General features: G+C 39.1%; 1 protein-coding gene across 3 annotated transcripts in view; it reads right to left on the reverse strand.

Moving 5' to 3' along the window:
- Positions 1 to 21245, reverse strand: part of XIAP (X-linked inhibitor of apoptosis) — a 38368-nt gene that overhangs the window by 14963 nt on the left and 2160 nt on the right. For 2 of the 3 annotated variants that reach the window (XM_032789915.2, XM_032789914.2), the window contains exons 2-3: positions 2973 to 3883; positions 787 to 886 (exon numbers count right to left, since the gene is read on the reverse strand). In XM_032789915.2, coding sequence (XP_032645806.1) covers positions 787 to 886; positions 2973 to 3855 — 983 coding nt within the window. In that variant the 5' untranslated portion in view covers positions 3856 to 3883. Of the gene's footprint in view, positions 1 to 786; positions 887 to 2972; positions 3884 to 14976; positions 15066 to 21245 lie in introns of those variants that run through there. The other variant, XM_075068835.1, reaches the window with a different exon arrangement.

Consider the following 21245-nt stretch of genomic DNA (forward strand, 5'->3'; position numbering starts at 1 on the left):
TCCTCAGCCAGAAGGAGCAGGATGCTCATAATGGAGATCAAAACAAGTGAACTCTGGAAGCCAGCAAATTGGGGATCACATCAACATCTCAATGAACATTGGTCTATTTGCCAGCAGGGAGGAACTATATCCAAGCACATGGACTACTGGAGAGAGAAATATATTTTATATTCTTCAAGACATCTTAAGAGGGCTTCATTTTCAGAAAGAAAAAATAATGTGCTCTTTAAAAAAAAAAAAAGAAAGAGGTCCCTTTAAGGTATCACGTTGCCCACCAAAAAATTAGGACACCCAAAATTGCTACTCACTTTTGAAAATGTAGGCCTTTATTTTTAAGTGTAATTGTACTGCATAAACAGCAGTTTTTGTCTTCTCTTGAGACTTCTACATAGCTCACTCCCAATATAATATCACATTTGCACATAATGTTTATAACATAAGCAAAGACTCTTCTCTATATAGAATATGCTGCAAGTGGAGTGGGAGCAAATGGGCCTCACTATAGGGCACCTTGAAAGCCATGCTTCCTACTGATGAGAAGAAACACAGCCACCTATGAAGACTCTTGCTCCTGCTGTAAGAGAGTTGCCTTGCCGCAACAAAGTCAGTGAGGACACGGAGGTGATGGTGAGAAGGGCATCTCACCCATTTCAAATTATTTGGATAAGCATCCAAACCACTGAATGCTTAGCCAAACTAAGTCATGTTAATACATTCTCCCTTTGCTGCAGATGCAACATACTGTAAATGGAAGTGTGCATAACAATATAGTAAAAAGTACCTTACCCTGGAAACCATTTAGCATGTTGCTCCCAAGGGTCTTCATTCTGCTGCCAGTCTTGTAGTCCTCCACCACAGTGAAAGCACAAAACATGATCACCATTACCTAACGGGACACATAAGTGTGATGTTGTATACTTGTAAGAACAAATATTTGCATATTCAGCCTTTTATTTGACAACTGAGAAAAAAAGCTTCAGCAAGTCTTGTTACTGATAAAAGCACAAAAAATGTGTCAATTTAATAATGAGCATCTAAGAATAAAGAGGATTATTTTAAACTAGATGTCAATGTAATCTGTGATAACATATGGTAAGAAAAATGAAGTAGCTTCTTGGACTATTTCCACTTAAACAAAAAATTACAAAACAAAGCTTACACAAATACTGCTTTACTCAATTTTATTTGGCATTAGAAGCATTTGATATTGCTATATTTGTTTACAAGTCTATTACCAATAACTTCTTGTTAGTGTGTTCAACTGTTAAGTAGGCTGTAAAAACCACTACCACAAAAAGTTTTTAAGGCAAAAGCATTTGACACAATTTCTTCTATGTCTTTGATCAGTCTTTTCTGTATTAAGTCTCAGTTCCCCTTAAACGAGAATGAAATTAATTAATAGAAACCTAATTCACAAGGACATTTACTTATTTGCCTTTTTGGTCATTGGTTTCACCAGTCAAGACTAACGGGCTCTGAACAGCAGTGAAAGAGACTAAGAGGATGCGGAAGGAAATTAAATGTCTGAGCTCTAGCACCACAGTGCACATTACAATCAAAGACTATATCAGAAGCTGCTTACATATTAAATATATTGCAATGAGAGGAGATATGGATAGATTTCTCCCACTGAATTAAATCCTTCTCAGCCAATAGGAAGGACACAGCTGTTGGAATCTACTCTAACAGTTAACCAGCTGGTTGGATAAGCTACCTATTTTGCATGTCTTCCCAATACAGATCTCATTTGGCTGTTGAGCAGCTAGATTTTTTTGGGATCCCACAGATGATATAAGATGTCACCACTAGTTATGAATGTATTCATTTTGTGCAAGAATGTACAAGAAAAAAAGTTTTATTTCGAGGCCAGAGAGGATGGGAAGAAACCAAGAGAAAACAAATTAGAAAGTCAGTGCTCTAAGAGCACAAAAGAGAAAATCAAATATGGTAAGAAAACTAGAAATTACCCTCAGTAATCCCTTTTCTTCCTGAACTAACAATAGTACTACTTTGCATTTACCTTCCATCCAAGGATTTTGAAGTGATTTTCCAATATTGATAAATTAAAGCCTAGGGTGACCAGATTTTATAGGGACAGTCCCGATTTTTGGGTCTCTCTTATATAGGCTCTGATTACCCCCCATTCTGAATCCTGATTTTTCACATTTGCTGTCTGGTCACTCTACTTAAGACTAATATGTAATTAGTCTTATTATACAGATGGGGAAAATGATGCAGAGAGGTTAAGCAGCTTGATCAAGTTTTTAAGATTGGAAGCTTTTTGGGGCATGGACAACATATTCCATGAGTTTGTACAGCAGCTAGCACAACGGATCCTTGATCTTGACTAGAGCCGCTGGGTGCTACCATAATTTCAGCTCTCACACAAATAAAAAATAATGGCAGAGCTAGGAATAGAACCCAGATTTCCTGGCTCCTAGCACTGTGTGTGAATCACAAGACCACAATTCCTCTTTTTAGGACAGGTCAGACAAGCTGTGGGGCAGTGTTCAATTCTTTCTAATATGACAAGATAACTCTTTAATGATGCCAATCATTGTCTAAGAGCCAAAATCTGAACTGGCATACATCCTAAAATGAGCTTAAAAGACAAAGGTCATTACCTAAGATATTCTCTTTATTTAATGTTCTGCTGCTAGAAAGGAAAATCATGTGACATTTCAGATTATGTGATCATTCAGAAAGAATGCTTGATATTTTGCATGCCATCTTATAATAATAAACCAGGAAAACATACTGTATTAGCTAGTCTTAACAACTAATTTGAATTAAGTGAACGTAGAATTAAAAAGCATTTGAAGACTCAGGTGTTGAACAAACGTAAAGCCTTTAAATAAAAGATTTGTTTTGGCAAGTCATTCAGTGTAAAATTAATAGAGATTCTGTTCAAAATCGTGTCATGCACAAATTCTGCTGCAAACAGACAGACGTGAAAGCCCCGTCTAGCTTACCTATACTATAGAACCCGGCTTCAGCAAGTTGCTCTTTAACAACCGAGTATCTCCAAGTCACAAATGTCTTGATCCGTGCTTCATATTCTGCCATAGATGGGTTTCTGGGGTGATCTGCATTGTTTAAGCTACTCCTGCCAACCTCAGCAAAATTAGATTCATTTGGGAAACTTCCAACATTTCCAACATCATGGCCCAGAACAAAAAAGCACCTAGGAAAATGCCTCTTATGTTCTGACCAAGCGCGATCAAAAGGTTCCCAGTTTTTCAGTTTTCCACCACAACAAAAGCACTCCACTTGATCATCAGCACCTGAGTAATACAGCCCAGCACTGGCTAATTCCTTCGGTGTTAATGGAGCATAAGCTGGCCAGTTGTGAAAAGATCTTAGCCTAGCTTCTTCACTGCACATAGCAGGGTTCCTGGGGTACATGCTATCTGACATGTCCACAACCTGCCCAGTTCTCAAAAGGTAATCTGGACTGAGATCAGATGATCTGTCAAAAGAGCACTGGAGGGCTGAATTTCCAGAACAATTTTCAACTCTGCATTGACAGTTTTGGAGAATAGGATGTGTATCTTTTTTTAAAAAATTAAATCGAGCAATAAATTTGCATTTTGGAGAAATTTTTCTATGTCTTCCAACTGCTGAGTCTCCATGCTCCCACCCTTCAAAAGTTGCATGACAGCTGAAGCACTTCACTTTGTCTCCCTCTCCTGTATAAAAGAAGCCAGCTCGTGCTAGTGTTGATGCTGAAATAGGACAACAATTTGGAAAGTTGGCAAAAGTCCTCAGTCTGGAGTACTCTTCACCCATCTCTTGGTCATGGTCAGAATCTGGAATGGCACAAGCTTCAGAGTTCTCTGGACTGTTACATGTCATCTCTTCAAGAGTGGAGCTCTCAGATTTCCTTAAAAAAAAAAAAAAAGTTTTTTAATTTCATAGACAAAGCAGAAAAACAACAGATCAAACACACTCCTTATGCAACCCCTATGCAAACTGTGGGAATTAGTGGGATCAAAATTTTCATCCTATTAAAGTAGTAAGGAAGAAAGACTTTTTTTTTTTTTGTTAATAACATTTTCAAGCACAGGAACATTCCAAAAGGAATTATATGAAGCAACACAAGGAGTATTATCATATATGGAATTTTCTAGTAACATGTTACGGATATTTCTTAATTGTCATCTGAAAAAACAGTAAAAAGTTAACTGGAAAGCACATGTGAATAAAAAAGTGTATAGACTAATAAGAACATTCTTTTTATTAATAAAGCAAACATTACGAGACTAGGTCTGATTCAAAAAAAAATAACAGGAATGTAAAGGGCCTCACAAAAGATATGAACGAAAATCTAAGAAAAGGCCTCAAATCATGTTTGTACGTATCATACAATGATTGCTGCTTTCCTGCATAGATTAACCCATGCCACACTCACAATGTATTTTACTGCTCCAGTCTGGAAGGATCCATGTTCAAAAATCAGCCTATTATGTTACTCTTGTATAAGCAGCTTTACTTTTCTTTTTTAATAAAAAAAGTGCCCATCACACCAGCGCCTAACTGCATACCATAAATAAATGTAAAAATGTCAAAATAAAAACAATACCCTAGGATCTGAAATTTAACCGTGAGGAAATAAACCCCAATTTTCCTTCAGGTAAAGGCCTTAGCAAACAGACTTTACATTATTTCAGTGAAGGACAAACAAGACCAAGTTCTTTCATAACCATGAGAAAAAGGAATTCTACTCCCAAGAGCCAGACCTCTCCTGGTGGTGTCCAGTCTGCCTCTCGCCCTCCATTGGCGCCTGGACCTGTGTTGCTCCCTTCTGCTCATGGCATCCTTTTCAGGACACTGCCCTCCAGCAGTGCCCCCTAATCCATTCTCACCCTCTTCGGCGGGGGTGACGGGAGGAGCACCAACAGCAGCCTTTCACCTGCTGCGCTGTGGCCAGCTTCTCCCAAAGTCTAACCCCTTTCCTCGGGGGGTATGGTGCACTCCAATATGGCCACTTCCCACAGCCAGTTGCAATATAAGGAAGGGGACCCAGGCCCACCCACTACTCTGGGTCCCAACCCAGGTTCCCTCTAGCAGCAGCCTCCCTGCCCTCCTCCTCTCTCCTCGGGTCTCTTCCTCTCTGACCCTTTGCACCCATTAGGCCCTTCCCTCAGGGCCTGCAGCCTGGCAGGTACAGGCTGGAATTCCCTTCGACTCCCCTGAGCCTGCCCAGCACTCCACTGTCCCAGGTGCTGGGCAGCCTTTATATAGGGCTGAACCTTGCCCTGATTGGCCACCTCCTGCTCAGCCCTGATTGTCTCTCTAACAGGCCCTCCCTGATTGGCTTCCACTTTGCGTGGCCTCTCTGGCCTGTCTTAGCCCACTTTCACAGGGGAGTGGGGCACTTGCCCCACCACACAGACCCAGTCTTCACCAGCTGTGGGTTCTCACCACTTGTGTTAAATTATACACAAGTTATCTTTAATCCCTGCAATTTTGTAGTAAAAAGACCAGACCTGCAAATACTTAGAGGAGTGTGCTGAACTTCACTATATTCAGTAGTCCCATTAAAATCAATGAGGCTTCTTACAGTAGTAAAGTTAATCATGAGTATGGCTATAAGCACCAACAATGCTAGACAATGAGTTTTAATTCATTTCTTACTTCAGCTGTGTACTGAAATATTTTCTAGCACCTTACAGTGGAGTTGCATCATAGGCACATTTAACTTACATGAATTCAACTATACGCGCTCAGCAAAAAAAAAAACAACAAAAAAAACCACCAACGATTCCACCCACCATTCCACTCAATGAGCATATGCCCTGGAATGAGTGAGAGATGGGAGAGGTGAATCTGCTGTTCCCTCAGTCTGTCTCAGTTCCCAGGTGCCTCATAGTGTGAGCATCTTGCCGCACTGAGTGTGATTCTAGTGTTTAAAGATACTGTCAGAGGTGAAAGTAAGCTGGTACTGAATACCGACAAGAGCTGGTATGCTGTGCCGTGCCGGACTGGCTTCCCCAGGCTGGCAATTTAAAGGGCCTGGGGCTCCCTGCAATGGCTGGACCCCCGGGCCCTTTAAAGCGCTACCCGAGCCCAGCTGCCAGAGTCCCAGAGTAGCAGCAGCAGGGTTTTTGCAGTGATTTAAAGGGCCCAGGGCTCCAGCCACTGCAGGGGGCCCTTTAAATCACCAGCCTGGGGAAACTGGTCCAGTCCAGCACGGCGTACCAGCCCTTGCCGGTATGCCGTACTGGCTTACTTTCACCTCTGAGTATACTGTACTTTGGGCGATTTAAGGGATTTTCAAAGGTAATTTTGACTATATGCAATTTTCGTCTTACGCGCTATTTTAGATTCTAACCCCTGCGTAAGATGTGACTCCACTGTGTAGATCACTGTTCATTAGCACTAACCATTAAAATGCGTAAGAAAAAAAATTACCAGGTTGCCACAATAAAAATGGCACATTTTGAGGATGAAAAAATAAAGCCAAACTTATAAAAGTCCACAAGTATTCCTGTACTTTGACAAGCCAACCACAAATACAGGAGGCCTACTTCTACTCTTTTGGCCACATCCTACCTTTACAAGAGTCACCAAATTATTAGACACTGTACTTAGAGGATTTTTTTTGTTTTGTTTTTTGCAATGAGTAGATAGTTCTCAACTCCTACTGATGAGGGTTCTCAGCATGACCCAAGATTGGGTACAAAGTTAGGGCCTAATTCTGAGAACTCTTACCAGAGAAGTCACTATTCAAACAGTCTCAGACCATCACTTACATAAGCTTTTGCAGGATCTGGCCCCTACTGCAAAGAGAAATGCTTTAGCTCAGTGGTTTGAGTATTGCCCTGGTAACCCCAGGGTTGTGAATTCAATCCTTGAGGAGGCCATTTAGGGATCTGGGGCAAAAGTCTGTTTGGGGACTGGTCCTGCTTTGAGCACGGGGCTGGACTAGATAATCTCCTGAAGTCAATTACAACCCTGATATTGTATGAAGTGAATGAATAAATACTAAATTATTCGTGTGTTTTTATAAAGGTCAACAAAATATTTAAAACTCTCAAAGTGAATTAGTTTGGTCTGAATTGGACAGAGGAAAAAGTATAGAACTCTTCTTCCTAGGACACCAATTTACCATCTGGCATTGCCCTGTTATGTCAATGTGTTCTATACCAATAAGATACACAATGCAAAACAAAAGGATGGCAATTAATATTATATATATAGTGAATACTTACTGTGCTCAAACTTTTTTTAAAAAAACATTTCTCTATACTGCCAGCAGTTACTGGCATGAAAGATTTTGGTTCAATGCTACATAAAACCCACAAACTTTTATACCTGATGCATGCACTGAAGAAGCAGCTTTCACTCTGGAGACTAAGATTAGAAAAACTTCTAAAAACTAACTCAAAAGACATCTAACAAAAATGTGCCTTTAGCTGTCAGTTTTGTTTTCTCCCCTTCTGTATTAATATTCATTACATTTTTAAAGGACAAAATAGATTTTATCATTTCACTTGGTTATAGACTATTGTACTTAATCAAAGGATGAGGAAGAATCTTTCAGAAAGTTCAGAGGAGGAAAAAAATATTATTTTTGCACCCAGAGATTACCATTTGCATTGTCAAAAAGACACAGGTAGGTGCCCAATGAGCACATTAAGAAAATAAAAGGAGTGGAAGACCAGTTCTGTGTTTACAAAGTGTCACAGAAACAAGACAATTTGAGTATATCAGTCCAGTTCTAAACCCTAGATTTAATCAGCGGTAATTTTATACATAGTGTAATGACCTCTAAGGTTAATAATATGGATATTTTATACCTTACAGAGTTGTGGCTCTTTAAAGACAAATAGAAAGATAACATCAGCTGATTTACAGATCTGACCTAGATAATTGTTTAGATGTTTGAAAGGCAAGGGCTTTCAGTAATTATGCAGAGCATCTGTGGAATCTATTACCTACAGCCGAAGGTGGCACGCGAGATGATTTTCAGTGGCATTCACACTGCCTGGGTCCTGGCCACTGGTCTGCGGGGGCTCTGCATTTTAATTTTAAATGAAGCTTCTTAAACATTTTGAAACCTTATTTACTTTTACAACAACAGTTTAGTTATATATTATAGACTTATAGAAAGAGACCTTCTAAAAACATTAAAATGTATTATTGGCATACAAAACCTTAAATTAGAGTGAATAAATGAAAACTCATTTCTGGAAGGTTGTCGACCCCTGACCTACAGATAGAGAGCCAACCATCCCTTTTTTTAAATAATTAAATGTGATAAAAAAAAAAAAAAAAGGCAATCAACACAAATCTTAAGTACTACTTGAATTTTAAAGTGCTTGAGAATCGTTACTGTGAAGAACTCTATAAAAAAAACTTATCATTCCTACTACTAGAATGCATTCATAGAATGCATTATTTATTTTTACTACAGTAGCTTCAGATATATGCAGGCAAGAAAAATATTATTCATAAAAGGCTTTCCAAGAGAGTATAGTTTAAGGTGGAAACCTCAGAAATACTGAAAAATTTGGACCTTAACACACATGATGCTGGCAAACAAACATATCTAGAGACTACATTTTCAAGATCTCAACTTTATAAATAAAAGGATCTTGTTTTATTTAAATGGAAGGTGAAATGGGATACAATAAATTAAAGGTAAGTATTCACTCAGAGGGTATTGGTGTCTTCCTGACAAATTGTAAAGCTTTCATATACAGTTCCTTTGGTATCAGAGTAGCGGTTCTAAAATCCTTTTTCTGGACTGCCTCACACAAAATGGCTAAAAGATCATTTCACAATCACCAGAGGGCTTAAGGCACAGGATGATTTTTTTCAGCCATTTTGTGGTAAGCAAATCAAGAAATGGTGGGGCTGCTGTTGGGTTGAGCAGGGCTTCTTCTTAATTTACCGTTTCCCCGTCTCTGGCATTGGCTCAGAACCAGGGTGGGGAAACTGTCATTTCAAGGTGCTGCATTGCCACTTCTAAGGCCTTACTGCTTCCTCTGCTCCAGAGCCGAACCCTGGGTAGGAGTTGCAGGTGTACAGAAACGAGCTGTTCTAAACTAAAAGGAGAATGGGAGAAGTAGCAGCAGGATCTCCTTCCCATCCGTGCTCAGGCTCCCACTGAATCTTAGAAGTACACGGATATCACAGCTCTGAATCAGTGGGGTGCAATCCCCATCAGGCAGCCTTTCACAATCCGCCAGTTGAGCAGTATGGTCATAAAGCATGTCTTTTTTAACCTTATTACTATTAAACTCATTTACTATTTTATAGTACAAAGCAACACATTTAATTATATAGGTTTAAGTAATATCACTTCCTATACAGCAATCTCTCCTCTCTGAAAGAAAAACCATCATCCTTCCCCAGTAAGGGCTAGCTTTATATATGTGGTTCTAAAATGAAAGCTCCAACTCTGCTATGAACAAGCAGATCAGGAAATTAAAGGAAACAAGACCCTGTTTACACTCTAAAGATCCACTGGAGGGCAGGAGCCAGCACTAGAAGTTACATGGTTCAAATCCACTATATTTATTAAGTACATTGGAGAGGGGATCACCACCTCCTACGGAAACACTTTTGGGAGATTACTAGGGTGGGGAGAAGAATGCTCTGGCAGTTCCTTTGCAGTTTCCTTCCTTTTGGGGGAGGGGGCCTCAGGGAAGTGGGTTTTGTCCCCTCCCTAGTGGCAGCAGTGGGGTTGGGTCCCAAATCTCATAGATCTCATTAATCCACAAAAGGACCTTTACACTGGTTTGTAGATCCTTGCCTCACACTCCATCTATAGGTGTTCAGATACCACAGTGATGGGCATATGGCCATGTTGCCAGGTGCCCCCATGTCAGCAGCTGCCTGTGGAGCCCTTTGATGAAGGGCTCCATAATGCAGAAACAGTTATAGGATGTTTTGCACAGAATCGCCTCCTGATGCCAGGGGAGAGTGGGAAGAAAACATGACACACTGAACAGTGACTCAGTGTCTGCATTAACCTTGTTTCACTTTCATTTACATTCAGTTTCCAGTCAATTTCATGTTCTGATTCTCATACTAGCCCAACACCGCAATGAGGCAGCTTCTAATACAAGGCAATGTTTAAATCCAAACAAAATGAAAAAAAATATATTTAAAAAATTTTTTTTAAAAGCATTAGGGCTAATAGTTTTTTAGAACAGAATATGACTGTTACCCCTAAACTACCTAGTAGTGTCATCTTAAAAACAATTCTACTTTTGTAAAGTGACGTTTTATTGCAAGTTAATTGATTCCAAGGTATCCCACTTCTAAAAATAGTTTTAATATAAAAATAAACATTTTTAAGTAGCCAATGTTTCTGTACCATTATACTAACATTGTTATGTGACAACTATAGGTTCATATATCTTTCCTCCCCAAATCTCTCTCCTCACAAAATGTCCCAAATACAATTTTAAATAGAAGGCAAAGTGATTGAGGGATACAATTCCCATAATGCAACATTTTTAAAGCTCCAACCATAGATGTTCTGAAGTACAAAAGCCTTATCCAGCTAATCTTGATTTATTAATCAGACCGTGGAAACCTTTTATCACTATGATTCCAGTCAGCTGCATCTTTTCAAGCTCAGCATTTTCTTCATGATATGCTGATCAGTACCAGACACAAAGAGATAAATACAAAGCTGGTGTAATTGAATGCAACTTCACTGATGTTAATGTACTTGCTTACACTAAGACTGAATTTGTCCTAATAATCTAAATATAGTATTATTAGTAAGGCACTAACTAATTTGGCAAAGAAACATGGGTTCCTGAAAAAGGTCTAGGCTCTCCAATGAGCTCTGTGCAAGTAGACCCCTGTGCCTGTACACTCATTACAGAATCAAAACCTAGTTCTGTTAGCACCTTTCTAGATTCTTCTGCTGAAAATCTAGTCTTCACAAAAACAAGATATGGATGAGAGCTGACAACATATTTTCTCCTTTTACAAACTCAGAATACTGAGAAAGCAGGGTTTAAATAACTGGCAAAAAAATGTTACAATTCTATAGAAAGGTTGTCAATGAACTTTACATTCCAAGGACCTCAAATGTTTTCCAAACTATACACCACACAGGTTTGATTTTAGCAGTGGCTTGCAAGTATCCAAAAACGGACTGGCACTTCCCCTCCTCCCAGTCACTTCTGACATTTTAAAAATGTGGATTGGACAAGGCAAAGTATCACATAGGTGATGCTACAACTGGCACACAATGCCTCCCTGTAAGAGCAATAACATTGGATTTATGTTATTAAGCCCAGTCAGGCTTATGGCAATTTTACTCTAGTGATGTGGCTGTTACTGCTTCTACGGAAGAGACATGTAACAACAGACACGCTGAAGAGCTGAGAAGGAAAAAATGGGGGAGAAGGACACAAAGAGAAGGTGATCAAAACACAGCTGAAGTGCTACATTTTAGGATGGAGACTGTATTTTATTCTCTTTTGTCTATCAATTAGACTGGTAGTCAAAATAAACAAAGGTATTTAAATCTAAAATTTGTATTTCTCTCTATCTGAATGTGCGTGCAGGGGAAATGCTCTCTAACACAATTTAATTCAGGCACAATATGCACAGAAGAATCACTTTACTCACCTTGGCAAGGGAGCAAGCAGTAGCTGTTTAAATAGTTCCAATAATACTTAAACAGTAACAGAGGAAAAAATATATGTAAATACATTTTAGGAAGGGAAGTGGGCAAATTGCAATTCGTTAACTGATTTAGAATTTTAGCCAGAGCATCAAGGCTCACACTCCCACTTTCACTGAAAGCGTAACAGGAACTTTAATGATAAGTTATCAGGATCTTAGTTTTCTCTCATCCAAAAGCATCTCAAAACAAGTGTCTCACCACCACAATGATGGGACACTGATTCCGTATTAATGCACAGAGAAGAATGCTACTAATTTAATCACCAATATTATCTGCAGCATCAAGCTTTTCCTTGGAAATATACCCTCTTAATATCTCATATTGCCAAAATAATATTCCTATATTATTCAATGTTTTATACAATTATTATTACTGATAAAATGGTCCAGACTTCAATCAACATAAGCAGAATGCTCTATCACATAATAATTGTTAATTACACTAGCTGCCTGTTGCTTCACACCTTGCTAAGTAATGTTTCAAGGAACAGAGGAGAGTCTCTCTCTGTGAAGGAAACCATCTTCCATCTGCAACCTTCCAACTGCCCCACCCCCAACAAAACCAATCACTGCCACCTAACAGCAATGGAGACATTAAAATCTCTCATATTTGGGTGGAATACAGTACAGTGTATATGACTCAATAAGACACCCTATTTAAACAGACTGTCCTTTTATCTTTCTTTGTATTTTTATCCAACAGAGAAGACAGTCACAACTTAACACAAATTCCCTCAATTTCAAAACATACCAAGTGTCATTATAGTAGTTTCCCAGATATACAGAGCACTCACTTTGAGCCTAGTACTTATGGAATATAAAGTTCAGTGCATTCTATAAGACTGTCATTCAAATTACTCAAAAAAATCATCTTTCTACATGGAAAATTAAAATTGTATTGTTAAAAAATTTCTATAAGAGCTATCCATTCTAATATGTAATAAATAATTCTGTATTATTCAAACTAAACAAGATATATTTCTCTATCGTGCTACAATAGCATAACAGTATTCAAAGAAGCACAAATAGTGAAAAGTCAATTTAAAACATTAGTTTTTGTTGAGACTCAGATTAAAAAAGAAAACAGACAAAAGATACTCATCTAACAGGTATGTCATAATACTTTGCAATACATAAACATTAACCAACTTGAGTTCAGTGAGTGCAGTATATATGCACAAGATAGCTAGACTTATTTTAAAATTCTGCAAGATATCATCACATATTTATTAAAATTCACAGTAATGAAGATGTTTAAAGTCTGTACCTATATGCTATCTAAATGGTTTTTCACAACTTGCGAATAAAATATCTTCTTTGTATGCTAAAATAGACTTTGTTCAGTGCATGAAGCATTTCCAGGAGCAATCATGATTAATCCTGTTTTTAACTAATTTACAGTATTAATCTGAAGATACCTCATCCTTTTACAATAATCTAGCAATTTGCAGAGCCAACTTGACAACATTTCGTTCATATCAGGTCACAGAAGACAAGAACTCAATAGAGGATCATGATGCCAGCAAATGTGAAAGTATAAAAAGAAAAGAATTATTTAAACTGCAGGACTATAAACTCTGGTTATTCATATGAAACAATGTCAGTATGCTTTAAAAGTAGCAACAGATATGACTGAAGGCAACAGGAATGACATCATCACACTGCCACTTTTCTTTGAGACACCTGAATACAAAGACTGGAACCCACTTTTTGTTCCAAGTAACTTCTATTGAGATTAAGGATGGAAAATAATCATAAATCCAGGACAGATGGGCATAAGGAAGGAGTTATTTGTATTTCTTTTCCTCTTCCATGGGACAAGCACCAGGGTGAAAAAATGTATCACTTATGTCAGACGGATAATTGTATATCCTCATGCTTCTGACACAGGGGAGTATTAAATGTAGTGCTCGACAGATTAACTACAAGAGCAATGTTGGTGCTTAATATGCCCTTGATCTTGAAATGTGAGTGCCTGCAGTGAGTCAACGAACAGAACATACTGTACCAGCTGACACACAAATTGTGCATGTGTCACTTATGTCACTTTGCTGAAGTTCACTCTGCAACTCCAAAGCTGCAGCTAGATCAAGCAGGACACTGTTTACTAACTGAAATGGTACTTCAAAGGCTTAATAAAATGACAAAGCATGGGATTTTTTTTTTTTTAAAACCTAGTTTTTAAAAAAAAATCTGCCCCCCTCCCCGCACCCAGTCAGTGGCCATTTGAAAAAGCTGTATTTTATCTGGACTGTTTATTTCCTTTGTGTTATTTTATAAAGATGGCAACACAGATTAAACAAAGTCCTTTGATGTATTAGTAGAAAAAGTAGGTGCAGAGTCAGTATTGTGACTTATCTGTAAATTATTTCACCAGGAAAACTGAGCTCTACTCAACTTTATTCATCTGATTTTCAGTCAGGTCCTGCTTAATTTTCTGGACGGATTTATTGAGGTACAAGGAAATCAGCTGATTTGCTCAAGGTCACAGAAAGACTCTGCTTAGGAGACAGTAGGATCCTGCTGACTTCTATGCTTGGTTCTAGTCATAAGGATTTTTATTCTTTCACCCTCAACTCTAAAGTCAGGTGCCTTCAGTCTAAGAGGAACATCATAAAGATTCCCTGAATGCAAACTTTTATTTGGAGTATTTTATTTCTCTCCTTAAAGAAAGCTGTGTCTTTTTATGGATTCAGTTTTCAGAGTTTCCTTCTGCTCTCTTATTGCAGAGTCTAGAAACAAAAATAAGTGGAACCATTAAGCAACTATATTATACAGCAGATTACAAAATGGTTCCTAGCACAATTAGTAGGGAATAACTTCAATTACTACAATAATACTGCTTATTTCACTCATTTACTTAGAATCTTACAAACAAAAAAACCTGTGTTTCCAAATGTAGTTATGGTTGCTAAGTGACAATCACAGTCATCTATCGCATCATTTAGAAGACATAAGCATCCAAGAAAATTAATAGTCATAGGTCTTACACTACCCACATAATAAGCATCTTATGTTTAAGGTGTTTCATCACAACACAACAACCTTAACACTAATTATTATTAGTGTATACTACCATAGTACGTACGAGTCAGGTTAGTTCAGGCTAGAGGTTGGCAGGGCAGACTTTGCTACGGGCCCCTGACCAAAGGTCAGAGATGGAGGAGAGTGAAGCATGGCAAGAATCTACAACCATATCAAAGAAAGAGAGAGGAAATATGAACAAATGAAAATATGGAAAATTGTTTAACGCAATTGAAAATGTTAGTGTCAGCCCCCTACCCACACCCATTGCAACTCACACGCAATACTCACCATGGCTGGGGCTGGAGAATGGTGCTATGCAGAGGTGTTCCACAGCCAAAGTGTCCATAAGCATATCATTAAAAAGCGTTATGGGAAAGAGGGAAAGGAGTTATGAAACTTACTTTCACTTTCTGTTGCGATTGTAAATACAATGGATACATCTGTTTTATCCACAGCTGCTGCTATTGCAGCCTTGAGGGGTGTCCCCTCCACACCTGTAGAACGCCTGACTGACGCAGAGGAGAAAGAAGAGGACTAGGGAAGATACATTCACTGAGATCCTGCTAGCCCATGTTGTTTTTGTTGTGAACTCAGGGCCTGGTGGGCCAACATGGTAGACAGCATGAAGAGGGATAAAAAGGAGAGGAGAAAATGTATAAAGATCCAAGAATCCCATGAGAAGAGGGAGTGGGAGATGCATCAGGACATAATGGAACTTCTCAGGCAGCAAAACACAAATGCTGCAGATTCTAGTTGACCTACAGGTTCAACAATCACATGTCCGACTTGCCACCCTTGGAGTTCTCCAGGGACTGCATGGTGGTAGCTCGCTATGACTCAACAATCCACTTGGCATCATGGGTTACATCCCTGACCGGTGGACAGTAAGGTCAACCACAGCTTCACATACACCAACCTATGAGAATCACAGTTGATGTCCTTGTAACCAAAATGAATTGCACTTCTGCATTGAAAGGGACAGAACCATTTGCTGCCTTTCTAAATTTAAAGTTCTGTTAATTTGTTTTTTGAAGTTTGTATTGTCCTTTTTTATTTACATATTTGGGTTTCCCCTTCCCACCCCCCCACCTGATTTTGTCATTCGGTAAAATTCTTTTTTTAAATAATCTTGATTAGTTTACCACACATATTGCAGTATGCACAGCGGTACTCAAAGCACCCAGTGCTTGTAAAGTGTCCAGCACAAACAAAACTCAGAGGTTCAAAACACCCAATAACGTGTAAATGTACAACAAGCAAATGTACACTACATAATTCATAGTTTCAGTTAAAAATAAAGTAACAGTTATAAATGTACAGCAAAATACAATAATAATTCATAGGTTCACTATATGACAATGTATAAATGTACACAAAGTACTACACCGTTACTAAAAAACCACAAACTTTCAGGGACAGAGCACAGTCAAGCACAGCACATTAATGTGGCTGAGAATGTTAAAGTACGCTTTCAAAGCCTCTCCCATGACCACACAGCTCCACATTGGGCTCTTGTAATGGCCCTTGTGTCTGGTTGGTCAAACTCAGCAGACAGCCACTCCGCCTCCACCCGAGCAACACCTCCCTCCCCCACAGCTACCATTGTATCAGTGGTTCTCAAACTTTTGTACTGGTGAGTCCTTTCACATAGCAAGCCTATGAATGTGACCGCCCTTATAAATATAGATAAAAAAGTGTTTTTAATTTAACACCATTATAAATGCTGAACGCAGGGTTTGGGGTACAGGGTGACAGCTCGTGACACCCCATATAATCTCATGACCTCCTGAGGAGTCCCGACCCCCAGTTTGAGAACCCCTGCATTATATAATAAAATGTAATTAGCAGAAATTTAGTTCATTTGTTTCATAGCAGGTTATGAATACGCATTATATTTTTCAGTGGCAGCATACTAAGTCAGGTTGCCAGACACTGCAAAATAGATAGAAGTAGTTACAGTGCACCACGACGTGCCTATGTTAAATCTAAGTAGTACTGTGGGTGAACAGGCTTTATGAATTTGAGACATCCTGTAGAGGGACAAAGGAACTTTCTGCTTTGCATAAAATGCACATAATGTTTCAACTTCAGAAATCACAGATGAATGAATGGGATAGTGAGCTGGAACCAGTAATGCCAAAAAAGAAACAAATGAGCCATGTTAACAAGTTAAGTGAGAAAGGGACTGATTTGCTTTCAAATTTTTCCTATGGACTGTGAATCAGCTTTTAATTAGAGCAACTCAAGACAGACTGGCTTCATAAAGGGCTCAGTCCTGCAAAGGGTTACATGAATAAGCACAAAGCAAAAAGAGATTAGTCTGAATTTTACTTCTTTCAATAAAGCTGCCACTCTTGGGTTAATATTTAAATCCTACTAAAGTAGCTTTAATAACAAAGGTCAATTTTATTTAACCCTTAAAATCATTTTTGTATCTAGGGATCACAAACAGAGATTGCTAGTCATGAATATATTTAAATAGAACTCGTTATAATTTGAGAGAGAGCTATATTCATTGCAAAACTTTAAAAGATTACAGTATACCCATCAGCCTCTACAAATTACTGATTGACCCTAATTAGGACATAGTATATAACTTCATGTACAAAAACTGCAACTGTTAAGTACTCAAACTGCAGTTTCCTTTCCTGGTTAACAGAATATTGTCCAGAACATGCCACGCAGAAGTAAGATGATTAATTGCCAAGAAATATGCACCTTCAGCTCATATCCATCAATGTCATCAACACGAGACAGAATTATGACTTCAGTATCTAGATCTCATTAAATACATTTTTATAAAATATATGTTGTTGCTCCAGTTAAGAAAATTTTGGATAGTTTTCAACTCCAAAACTAATTTGGAGCCTCCCAGGTTCTCTTATAACAGTTTAATATAAGTGGTACATACCCTGTGTTAACAATCTTCACTTCTAAAAGAGAGATTTGCTCCCAAATTTAGATTTGCAAAATTCTCATTTAATAAAAAGAGCTAAAATGCTAAGGACCTTCCTCACCCACTGAGGGTGCACTGCTGGGTGATGACCAGCAATCATCAATAAATCCCACTGGACAGTTATGCAATGATAAAAGAGAGAGAACAGAAATATCCTAGATCATACTATTGTTGCTGTGACTTCTCATCTTATACGATGTAATCCCTGATCATCATCCAATCATTGCAACTATTAGGGCCCTGCGCAGATGCAAAATTTGTTTCTGTATCGAAACTGCGATCTGCAAAAATTGTGGATATATAGCGGATATCTGCAGATTTGCAGGGCTCTACCAGTCATCATCCAGTCACTTATCCATAATCAAATTCAGAATTAGGTTAATTAATTGAGGACAAATTCTAGTCTCTTCTCCTATCTTCCACTAATCCCTAAAACAGGTTGTAATTTTTAAATTCTTATTGATAGGAAAGGAAACTTTACAATCTTTCCTCTATTTTTCTATCTTCAACAGATCGGAGCTACAGAACTAATTTACTATCAGCAACCCTTTTCAGATCACATCTACTGGACAAGAAACCTGAGTCAAAAGTACATTCTATTCCCCTCCCCAAAATACCAATTAAAAAGTAATCTAATTAATAATAGTTTCCACATTAATTTTGAATATTAAAGCAAATATTTTCAAAACTGACTTGTAATTTTAGGTGCCCAATTTAAGGCTAATTAAAGAGATCTGGTTTTCAGAAAGTGGTGTATATTCACTGTGACAATCAGGGCCAGACACCAAGGGCAGAACAGAAGGTTTAAACCAAAAATGAATACTTCAATCAACTGATTCCATACTGTACTATAAATGTATAAAAAGAGTAAGGTCTTAGGAAAGCTTGTAATGCTCTGAACTTGATGGTCATAATGAGATATGTTTACAGTCCCTGGTTATGAATCTATGTATTTATGTATATAGAAAACTGGTCATAATTTCAAGTATCAGAGGGGTAGCTGTTAGTTTGTATCCACACAAACAAGTCCACTTCTAGTTTATGCCCAAATAAATCTGTTAGTTTTTAAGGTGCCACCAGACGACTCATTGTTTTTTGTACAACTACCCCTCAGAATGGTTAGCAGTCAAGCAGGGAGGGGCACTTCTCAAGTCAGGTATTTACGTAAAACAAGTTTCAAGTAACCATCCATTGTTCCACCCAGGAAAAAAGGCCTTAAAGGCTTGATAGCCAGGGTGTCTCTTTCTAAGAGGGAATTTCCCTACTCTGAATAACCATGAGTCACCAGGGATTTAACACACTCAGCACTTCAGTGTGAATACTACCTATATACTGAGAGGTAATCCACCTCCCTGAGAGGCACTAACTAGATCTATGGAAGAATCCTTCCTTCAACCTAGTGCTGTCTACACCAAGGGTTAAGCCAGTTTAAGCTATGCCACTCAAACCCCTGGATTTTTCACACCCCTAAGCAACATAGTTAATCTGACCTAATATTCTACCATAGCCCATGTGTGTCGGGGGTGGGTGGTGGGGAAATACTAATACTTTAAAAACAGGCTTCAGACTGCAAATTTTCATCCAGAACCTGAGGGACAGTCTGTACACAGACTGTGAATGCTGGATCGCTCTTATAATTAACGGGTACACTGTGAACCTAACTTTATTAGAAAAGGGATTTTATCTAATACGAAGGTGTAAAACCTGAGGTTGCCTTTTACGTTTATTTTCTGTGTAATTTATGTTTGCTTCCACTTACTATTTCATCAGCTTTTTTCTATTCAATCAGCTTTATTTTTTCATCCAAACACATCTCTGGTGTGCAGCATGTGCGCCAAAGTACCTGTATCAGGAGGGTGGTTTCACCTCCAGGGTTATGATAAGGCTGTGTTTATCACGGGTATTTTAAGTACAAGTATGACAGGTCACTTGGCAGATGACAAAATTCCACGGCCGATTGCTGTCAATCGACATTTACTATTACCCTGACTAAACTTGGAGAGGGGTTCTGGGTGAGGAATGGTTTGGTGCTGGGGGTGGGTGGGATGGATGGGGGGGGCTGCGGTGTTTCGAGCACACGGCCCGTGGTGCTGGGATGGGTGCATGTTTGCAGCATGCAGCCTGGAACCCCACTGGTTGTCTGGTGGGGGGGGTGGCGGCAGCCTACTTGTCTTCGCCTCCGCCAGCATGCGCTGCCGCCACAGTCTCCATTTGACCGCGGTTCTGGCCAATGGGAACCACAAGCATGCTCTGGCGGAACGCGTGCAGAGTGACTGCCACACATCTGCTTACCAGCTGAGTGAAGAAATGTTCACTGCTTCCAGGGAGCACATCTGGTAAGCACCACCATAGCCATCTCACACATCCATGCCTCCACCCCTACAACCCAACTCTGGCTGCTTGGGAGAGGGGGACACGGTGGCCTGAGACTGCCCAGCATGCTGGTGGTGCGACTTGAGCAGGGGCTGTCTGAGTTGCCCTGAGCATGGCACTGGCTGATGCCAGAAGTAGCTGAATCCGTAACTTTCCATGACAACTTTGCAGCCTTAGTATTATGAGCCAGAGGGGAAAACTTCCTAAGTGTATGGTAGTTCAGAATTAGGTAGGTATCCATGTAAGAAGACTAGGCTGTTGATGTCATCCTGCAAAGAGTAACTGGGGGCTGGTGAGACCTACACTTGTTGAACTAGCTATTTGGTGTCAGAGATCGAACATACTGCACAGCCTTAAGGCCCCAGGTTACAACGCAGGCAGAGTTACAGAACCTCTTAGCGGACACACTACATTCTGTACTATCAGCCCTTCTCTGCATCCAAAAATCCATATATCTTTTCTGAAATGTGCCGAAGTCACAGCTCTGTTATTAAGTAATTGTAAACTTTTACATCAATCAATAAGCTAAAGTGAACTAATTGTGGTCTGGAACTTCTCTCAGTTTACTATATCATGTCAATTTCAATATTAATGGCTTTACCTTATCCACAGGCACCCAAACCACACTGTTAAGGGACATATACAAGTGGGCTATTTCCAACAGTCTACGTATGTAAATTAGTAATTTGCTTGATATAACTACTCCTATTTCAGTGAGCATGTTGGTTTCTCATAGGATGAGACTTTCACAGACGTTGAAGTGTCTGACTTTTGGTCAGAAAACAGCATAGGAGCTGATAGATCTGTTTCCATTCCTCAATGATAACATATGACAGTTTCAACAAGATTTTAAACCAGGGCGGGCTCCAGGGTTTTTGCCACCAGCGCAAAAAAAAAAAAAAAAAAAAAAAAAAAAAAGGCAAGCTGCGATCGGCACCTGCTCCACTTTTTTCTTTGGTGGCAATTCGGCAGCCGGTCCTTCCCTTGAGACGGACTGAGGGACCCGCTGCCAAATTGCCAAAGAGCTCAACGTGTTGACCCTTCCCCTTGGCCACCCCAAGCATCTGCTTGCTGAACTGGTTAGACAGTGCCGGCACATTATATGTTGGCTTCTATACCGGCAAATTATAGTACAACTAAACAAAGTACTTCTGGATATTTATAAAGTAAAAGCCACCTATTTTAATTTGCACTACAGCACTACTCACACAGACTTTTCCCCCTGTAT

The sequence above is a fragment of the Chelonoidis abingdonii genome, chromosome 8 (genome assembly GCF_003597395.2).
Source record: "Chelonoidis abingdonii isolate Lonesome George chromosome 8, CheloAbing_2.0, whole genome shotgun sequence".
Taxonomy (NCBI): Eukaryota; Metazoa; Chordata; order Testudines; family Testudinidae; genus Chelonoidis; species Chelonoidis abingdonii.